Source organism: Elephantulus edwardii, unplaced genomic scaffold, assembly GCF_000299155.1.
Source record: "Elephantulus edwardii isolate Elephantulus edwardi_28Jun2011 unplaced genomic scaffold, EleEdw1.0 scaffold00063, whole genome shotgun sequence".
NCBI classification, from domain to species: Eukaryota; Metazoa; Chordata; class Mammalia; order Macroscelidea; family Macroscelididae; genus Elephantulus; species Elephantulus edwardii.
The window spans coordinates 243,340-252,796 of record NW_006399813.1 but is presented as its reverse complement, the minus strand read 5'-3'; the positions used below and the strand labels follow the sequence as shown (position 1 = coordinate 252,796).

At 41.1% G+C, this 9,457-nt stretch overlaps 1 protein-coding gene across 1 annotated transcript; it reads right to left on the bottom strand.

The window, feature by feature from the left end:
• Positions 1 to 1,039: 1,039 nt before the first annotated feature.
• On the bottom strand, positions 1,040 to 8,867 carry LOC102867429 (tRNA methyltransferase 112 homolog). The gene is made up of 2 exons (XM_006887974.1): positions 8,851 to 8,867; positions 1,040 to 1,190 (listed from the first exon to the last, which is right to left on the bottom strand). The coding sequence occupies exons 1-2, from the start codon at positions 8,865 to 8,867 to the stop codon at positions 1,040 to 1,042; spliced, it is 168 nt and encodes a 55-aa protein (XP_006888036.1).
• Between the last annotated feature and the right edge of the window lie 590 nt (positions 8,868 to 9,457).

Here is a 9,457-nt window from a genome sequence, read left to right as displayed (position 1 = left end):
GATTCATCTTGGAGAGGATTAAACCAAGCTACTCCTTGGAGGCAAGGATTCTGGGGCTTCGTCTCACATACTTTGGACATGTTGCCAGGAGGGACGGGTCCTTGGAGAGGGACATCATGCTTGGGAGGGTGGAGGGACAGCACAGGAGGGGAAGACCCTCTATGAGATGGATTGATTCAGTGACTGGGGTAATCAGGATGGGTGTGTCAGAGGCAGTGCGGTTGGTGTAGGATAGAGCAGGGTTTAGGGCTGTTGTGCATAGGGTCGCTATGAGTCGCAAAGGACTCAACGGCACATAACAACAACAACATCATTAATATCACATTCAAGTAAAATCTTACTGAAGATCCTAAAAAAACTCAGATGGAATATCAACAGAGAACTGCCAGAAATTCAAGCTGGATTTAGAAGAGACTGTAGTGCCAGCTATATCATTGCTGATGTCAGATGGATCTTGGCTGAATTCAGAGAATAACAGAAGGACATCTATTTGTGTTGTATTGCCTATGCAAAGGCATTTGACTGGGTGAATCATGACAAACTATGGTTAACATTGAGAAGAATGAGAGTCCCAGAACACTTACTTATGCTCTTATAAAACCTGTACTTAGACCAAGAAGCTGTTGTCCAAACAAAGCAAGAAAACACTGCAAGGTTTAAAATCAAGAAAGGTGTACATCAGGACTGTATCCTTTCTCTATATCTGTTCAATCTGTATGCCAAGCAAATCATTAAAGAAGTTGGGTTTATTAAGAGTGTGGCATCAGGTTTAAGGGAAAACTCATCAAAACGTGCATTAAGCAGATGACACAACATTGCTTGCTGAAAGTGAAGAGAACTTTTTTTTTGTTTTGAACCTTTAATGAGTATATATATATATATATATATACATACATACATACATACATACATATACATACTATGGAGCTCAAGAACATTGCGTTTGGTGTGTCACTGGGTGCAGGGCTGAAGACATGACAAGGCCAACAGAGAATGGACAAACACAGTTACAAGGAAACGAAAAGGGGGCCCGACAAGGCTAAGTCTCGGTTTCCTCGTCATTTAGCAGCATGTTGGGGATCCCGTGGCTGATGGGGAAGAGACGTCCAGACTCTGGGCACTGCAGGGTGCCCTGTAATACGTCCACCTCCAGCAGCACATGGTGCATTGAAGAGAACTTTAAATGCTTGCTACAGAAGATAAAATACTTCAATATAGATTACATCTTATATCAAGAAAACAACAGTCTTTACCATTGGATCAATCAGGAACATCATGATAGAGAAAAGATTAAAGTTGTCAGTGATTTCAACTTGCAATGGGTAAATCTGCTGTTAAGGATCTCTCAAAGGTATTAAAGAGCAACAACGTCATTTTAAAAACTAAGATGCATTTGATTCAAGCCATGGTCTTTTAAATTACTTGTTATGCATCTGAAAGTTAGATAGTGACTAAGGATAACAAAAGAAGAATCAATGCCTTTAGGTTGTGATGTCAGCCTAAATAACCCATGGACTTCCAAACAAACAAGCAAATATGCCTTGGAGAAAGTGCAACCAGAGTGTTACTTGGAGACAAAGATGATGAAGCTTTATCCCACCTATTTTGGGCATGTTGTTAGGAGGGGCTAGTCTAATTAGCTTGGGAAGGTGGAGGGTCAATGAAAAGAGTACAAGAACTTTAAGAGATGGATTGATACAGTGACGATCACAATGGACTCAAGTATGTCAGAGATGATGAGGATGGCAGAAGGTAGGGCAGAGTTCAGACCCATTGTTCATAGGGTCACTATGAGTTGTAGTCTACTCATAGGCCTCTAACAACAACCTATTCTCCTGTGTTCATTTGTTATTTAAATATTGTCTTTAGATAAGTATATTTCAAATTCTTTGCCCACATTTTAGTGGGATTGTTTTTTTCATATTGTTAAATTGCAAGAGTTCTTTGTATTTTCTGAATTCTAGACCCTTAATGAGTGTGTATTTTACAAGTAGATTCTCCTATCCTGTAAGTTGCCTTTTTTATTTTCTTTAGAATTCTCTTTGAAACAAAAAAGTTTCTCAAGAAGTGCATTTTTTTCTTGCTATTTTTATTGGCTTGCTTGCAAAGTTGGTAACATTGTGTCTCACACTATTCTTCATTCATAGTGTGTTTCATACAATCATTCTCATGCTTTATGTTTTATAAAATTAACCACCATTGGACCTTGCCTATCCTAACGCTGTCTTTTCACCCAGATCCTTTCCATTTTCTCCCCCCTCTTCATCCACCAAACTGTGCAACTCTGTGGTTTCACCCCTACCGGTCCTCACCTCTCCACTCCCACCACCCCTTTCACCCTTGGGTTCCCATTCGTGTTTTACTAGTTATCCTTCTATTTTTATAATAATGGTCTTAAACAGAATTTGCTTTTGTTTCTTGTACTTTTTGTGCTATATTTAAAAATATTTTTGCATCATTCAAATTAAAAGATGAATTGGATTGGGAAAGTCTGCTGTCAGAGACCTCTTCAAAGTACTGAAGAGCAATGATATCACTCTGAAGACTAAGATGCGCCTGACCCAGGCCATAGTCTTTGCAGTTCTTGCTATGCATCAGATAGACAATGACTAGGGATGATAGAAGGAGAATTGATGCCTTTTAGCTGTGATACTGAAGAAGAATATTGAATGGACAGCTAGGAGAACAAACAGGTTCATCCTAGAGAGGGTAAGACCAGGCTATTCCACATGCCTTTGGGATTTCAGTGCAGCTTCTTACAGCCAGAGCTCGCTTGCTCGTGCTCTCTTGCGCTTTCTCTCTCCCTCTTTACCTCCCTCCCTATCTACCTCCCTCACTCCCTATCTATCTCCATGATAATGTCCTTTTAAACATGCAACTGCTGTATTGAAGTCTGCTTTGGAGACAGAGGCAATGAACTGCATGGAGCTCTTTTGCTCTGAGTTGACCACTGCTGGGCTATGTTCATGGCATCCAAAAGCCATTGATTACAGAAAGAAGAAGCTCATATACAAAAAGAGTAAAACAATGGCCAAGAACATGAAGAGAAAGCGTGTGTGGCAATCAGTGAAGAAGAGAAAGAGGGAAGAAAGAATTTATATCTTGCACAAATTATTTTCTTGACGTGACATCACTGTCAAGCAGCTTTTATTGTAGAGCTGATTCTTTTTAAAAGTGGACTCTCTAATTCTGCGCTTAAAAAGTAAAATTCTGTAATGTCATAATTTTTTCCTTAAATAGAGACTGTATTTTGCCTAGAACTGTCCAGGAGTGAGGATAATGATAGGGTGGTATTAATAAGTTCAGAATTCTCTATATAGGTGGTTGTGGTTGTTGTTGTTGTTGTTATGTGCCGTTGAGTCGCTTGCGACTCATAGCGACCCTATGTACAACAACCCTAAACCCTGCTCTATCCTGTGCCAATCGCATTGCCTCTGACATACCCATCCCAATTTCCCCAGTCACTGAATCAATCCACCTCATAGAGGGTCTTTCCCCTCCTGCACTTTCTCTCCATCCTCCCAAGCATGATGTCCCTCTCCAAGGACCTGTCCCTCCTTACAACATACCCAAAGTATGTCAAATGAAACCCCAGAATCCTTGCCTCCAAGGAGCAGCCTGGTTTAACCCTCTCCAGGATAAATCTGTTTGTTTTTCTAGCAGTCCATGGTACATTCAATACTCTTCTCCAGCACCACAGCTCAAAGGCATCCACTCTCCTTCTATCCTCCCTAGACATTGTTCAACTCTCTGATGAATAACAAGTGACTGCAAAGACCATAGCCTGTATCAGACACATCTTATTCTTCAGTACCCTGGGAAGGTCCCTAGCAGCAGACTTTCCCATCGCAATACATCTTTTGATTTCCTGGCTACTGGTGCCAAGAGTGTTGACCATGGTGCCAAGCAGACTAAAGTTGTTAACAATCTCAATCTCGTCACCATCCATCCTGATGCTGCCAGTTTGTCCAGTGGTGAGAATCTTTGTCTTCTTGACATTGAGCCTCAATCTATCTTGAAGGCTGCAGTCCCTGATCCTCAGAGCAAGTGCATCAGGTCCTCCTCAGTTTCAGCAAGCAGGGTTGTGTCATCTGCATAAAGCAGATTGTTAATAGATCTTCCACCAATCCTGATGCCACACTTCTCCTCATAGAGCCCAGCCTCCCGGATAATCTGTTCTGCCTACAGGTTGAAAAGGTATGGAGATATGACACATGCCTGGTGTACACCTTTCCCAATTTTGAACCATGCAGTGTTTCCTTGCTCTGTTCTGACAACTGCCTCTTGGTCCAAGTATAGGTTTCACATTAGAATAATCAAGTGTTCTGGGATTCCCATTCTTCTCAGAGTCAGCCACAGTTTGTTATGATCCACACAGTCAAACACCTTTGCATAATCAATGAAACACAGATAGACATTCTTCTGGTATTCCCTGCTTTCAGCTAAAATCCATCTAACATCAGCTACAATATCTCTAGTACCACGACCCCTTCTAAACTCAGCCTGGACTTCTGGCAGTTCTCTGCTGATGTGCTGTTCCAGTCGTTTTTGGATGATCTTCAGTAGAATCTTGCTTGCATGTGAAATCAATGCTATTGTTCTGTAGTTTCCACACTCTGTTGGGTCACCCTTCTTTGGAATGGGAACAAATATAGATCTCTTCCACTCAGTTGGCCAAGTGTATCAATTATAAAACTAGTTTTCTCCAGCCTGCGGGACTGGTTGCTTGACCTTGGAGTTCTTATTGTCCTTTCTGTGAAAGTCTTTTAATCAGAAGAGGAGATGCATCTCCTAGATTAGCTGTTATCTCTTTGAAGCTGTTTTCCCCAATCTTGTGTAAATTGTAACTTACTCTGCCTGTTTGCCTGGAATGAGAGTATCTGGGTGTGAATAAGTTTCTTTCAGATATAGAAATCCTTTGATTTTACTAACAAAAGTTTATTGTTAAGTAAGTTGGTGTCTCACCCTCCTATAAAAGCCCATGTCCGCTCCCAGACTGGGAGACAGTTTTGGAGGTGGCTGGCTGTCTCCCAGATCTGTATAATAAAGTGTGTTTATGGATATTGCAATCTGTTTGTCTTATTGGCAATTGACTGCGGAAAGAACCCCTTGTGTTCTGTAACAATAACATGGGAAACACACATAGACATAGGAAGGTCATTATTAAAGATGACAAAGCATATCATGAGTGAAAAATATTTTTAGAGAAAAAGATAACAGACAGTGGAAATTGCCCAAGAAATTGAAAATAATAAAATTATTAATACAGACTAACTATTCTTTCTTTTTTCACTTTATTTTTATTTCATATTGGTTTGTATACATTGTACACATTGGTTTGTATACATTGTATACATTGTACATCCATGTACATTGTTTCACTTATTCCTACACTCACACTGGGTTTCAAAGGGTCACCCACATACACCGTGTTCCACAATATTTATCACCATTGATCTATACCCACCACCCCCCTCTCCCCCAGATCCTCACTGGATCTTTCTTGAAACTGCTTGAGAGAATGCTTTAGCTCGTGAAGGATGACTCAAATCCACATTTGGCTTTTGTTGCCTAGATTAATTCTCAGGGTATTTTAGAATGATTTTCCTTTTGGTGTCATAAAGTAAAATGTTAATCCAACCTCATATTGATTAAAATTGCTCAGCAAATGGTAATGATACTTTTTTTCCCAACTATTTGGATTCTGAGTAGTTTCTGAATTTTATGATAGATTGACTGCCTTATATTGAACATTTATCATATATTTAATGAGGAAAAAACTATTTTTACTTTGGGGAAAAATGTGACTCAGATACAGTTCAGGTTACTGGCTTAGGTCAGCATCCCAAGGAGTTGATAGCAATACTTCTTCCTCATCTTTCAGGGAATCTTAGTCAAATGCTGATGTTTGGTGTAGGGCGGGGTGTTCACGCAGAACAATGGTTGTCAGGGAGTGTCCTCTGAGAGTGGTGACCAACTTTGCCAGGCTTCAGATAATGTACATTTTGGTCCCATCTCAGCCCTCTAAACATTCCCGTTTCTACTTGGCTTTGGGGGGATTTCTGAGCACTCAAGAGATGCCATACTCATTACCTGGGCACTCAGGGAAGTAGTCTCAGATACAGCTAATGCTCTAGCCAAGGTGAGGACTTTTTACATGTAATGGCTGAAATTGGTGGGGTGGGGAGTGGGGCGGGAGGAACAATACAACAGACTGAAACCTCAAACTATTGCTTCCCCCCCCCATCTCAAAAACGCTAGGAAAGCAGAAAACTTCTTAAGGGGATTGTCTCTTGACCTTCTGCTTTATCCTCTACACAACTCCTGCCTTGGATCTTTGATAAATGCCCATGTCTACAATTCTCCCCTCATCTAAGAGGGTAAAAACAAAGCAAAGGACCCCAAAGAAGTATGGTGTGAAAGGAATCTCTGGGAAAATGTGAATTTGACATAGTTCCCAGAGTCACTGACAAGCAATTAAGAGAGATAAAGAATATCACACATGAAACACAGAAGAAGAAAGGATATCTTTAAGTTGAAGTTTAGTTTAAATTGTACTCTGATACCTTGAGGACTGCACCAAGAAATTAGGAAGAAGAAAATTAGGAAGAGGATAATTGTCCTTGACAAAAGACTACCACTTCTCAGAACTCCTGACTTAATATGAGCTAAATAAAAATCTCAGTCTGAAGACTAAGATGGGCCTGATCCAGGCCATAGTCTTCCCAATTACTTACTATACCTCAGAAAGCTGGATAATGATTAGAGACGATAGAAGGAGAATTGATGCCTTTGAGCTGTGGTGCTGGAGAAGAGTACTGAATATACCATGGATGGCTAGGAGAACAAACAGGTTCATCCTTGATAGGATGAGACCAGGATGCTCCTTAGAGGCAAGATTCTGAAGCTTCATCTGACATGCTTTGGACATGCTGCAAGGCAGGACCAGTCATTGGAGAGGGAAGTCATGATTGGGAGGGTGGAGAGACAGTGCAGAGAGCAAGACCCTTGATGAGATATAATTGATTCGGTGACTAGGGTAATGGGGGAAAGTGTGTCAGAGACAAAAAGATTGGTACAGGGAAGAGCCAGGTTTAGGGCTGTTGTACACAGGGTTGCTATAAGTTGCAGGTGACTTGACAGCACATAACAACAACAAATAAAAATCTATTTCAAGTTTAAGAATTAGTAGGCATGAGGAATGGTGAGTACTCTGGAATCTTAGAAGAAGGAATTAAAAACTTCAGGTTGAGTCAATTGCAGCATTTCTCAAGCTGAAAGAACTGGAAACAAATTCAAATATCAAGTTACAATACTGAGATACACTATGGGGGAAATCTTGAATGATTTGGGAAGCATCCAAAGAAAGATAAGGGAATGCACAGTCGCTACCAAAAAGAATTGGTCAACACTGAATTATTTCAGGAACATAAGATAAGGGAATGCACAGTCACTACCAAAAAGAATTGGTCAACACTGAAATATTTCAGGAAGGAACATATGCTCAAGAGCCAAAGGTCATGAGTCAAGTTCAAGCTGCATTGAAAGCTTTGGCAAAAAATAAGGTTCAAGGAATCAGTGGGATGCCAATTGGCATGTTTCAACTAACAGACAGATATGCTCAGCAGTCTGTGCTAGGAAACTTGAAAGATTTGGTCAACTGATTGGAAGAGATCTGTATTTTTTCCATTCCCAAGAAAATGAATGTGGAAATTGTCTAACAACATCATTTATATCACATGCAAGCAACATATTACTGAGAATCATTCAAAAGTGGCTAGAGCAGTACATTGACAGGGAACTTCCAGATGTTCAAGCTGGGTTTAGAAGAGTCTGTGGCACCAAGGATATTATTGCAGATGTCAGATGGACTTTGACTTAAAGCGGAGAATACTAGAAGAATGTCTATTTGTGTTTTATATACTATGCAGAAGCATTTGACTGTGTAGATCATAGCAAACTATAGCTAATATTGAGGGAAATGGGAATTTCAGAACACTTAATCATGCTTAAACTTAGATCAAGAAGTAGTTGTCCATACAGAACAAGGGAACACTGCATGATTAAAACTCAAAAAAGGTATATATCAGGGCTATATCACCTCTCCATACCTGTTCAATTTATATGCTGAACAAATCATTCAAGATGCTGGACTTCATGAAAAAGAATGTGTTGTCAGGACCAAAGGAAGACTTATCAACAACCTTGGTTATACTAATGATACAACCTTGCTTGCTGAAAGTGAAGGCAACTTGAAACACTGTTGCAGAAGATCAAAGATTTCAACCTGCAATGTCAATTATATCTCAGCATCAAGAAATCAAATATCCTCAGCACTGGGTCAAAGGCAACATCAAACAGATGGAGAAAAGATTGAAGTTGTCAGTAATTTCATCTTGCTTGGATCCACAATCAACATCATTGATGCCAGGAGTTAAGAAATCAAAAGATGTTCTTTTAGAAAGATAGTAGTGGTGGTGGAGGAAACAGTGTAAGGAGCTGGAGGAAGAGCAAGCTGTTTAGAAATGGGCCACTAGAGAGACCAACGCTGTGCTCAGAGACTGGCATGGCGTGGTGCCACAGGAACAGCAGGCCTTGGGCCCAGTGGAAGCCACCAGCAGAGCTGCTGTGGGACCTACTCGCCAGGAGCAAGCAGGTCAGCAGGAAATTGACTGAGTTTTCTTAAGCCCCACTTGACCCAGGGCCCTCCTGGGGCAGGGACCACTGGGCAAGGGCCCCTGGGTGAGGGCCACTGGGAAAGGACCACTGCACATCAGCACACCCGGACAGCTGAAATCTGAGTGAGGTCCCCACACATGGCTACCCTGGTCCTGTGCCTACCCTGCTCACCCCCTGCTCACCCCCATCCCCGTGCCTGCCCCTGTGCCTGCTCTGCCCCCTATTCAGCTCCACACCTGTGCCTACATGTCCAGTCAATCAACTTGCCTTTAATCTGGAGCACCTTGATCTGACTTAGCTATAAAGGCTGTTCTCACAAGCACTGAACTGAAACTTCCCTTGAGTCAGAAGTTCAGAGAGAAATACAGGCAGGGTAGCTGCCCCACCAATTTCTAAAGCAGTGTATTTAGATCAATAACCTACTTCACCTCAGGCAAGAGAAACTCTACCACAGCAATTTCACAAAAGAAGCAGGCTATCTCACACCCTACACAAGCACAAAGCAAGTGTCACCCCAAAAATTTGACACAGTATCAATGGATTTCCTGAAGCCAGAAAGTCTGATGGAAATTTCTGACATAGAATTTAAAAGAATAATGATTGAATATTTTCAATGGATGAAAGACAAACTTGAAGAATTACAGTACACTGCAAGCAAAACCAATCCAGAACAATGCAGATAAAACAAATGAGGCATTAGTGGCACTGGAAAAGTAAGAAGCCACAATCCAAAATATGAGGTCCAATGTTTCAGAAATTATCTACATGATAGAGGGAC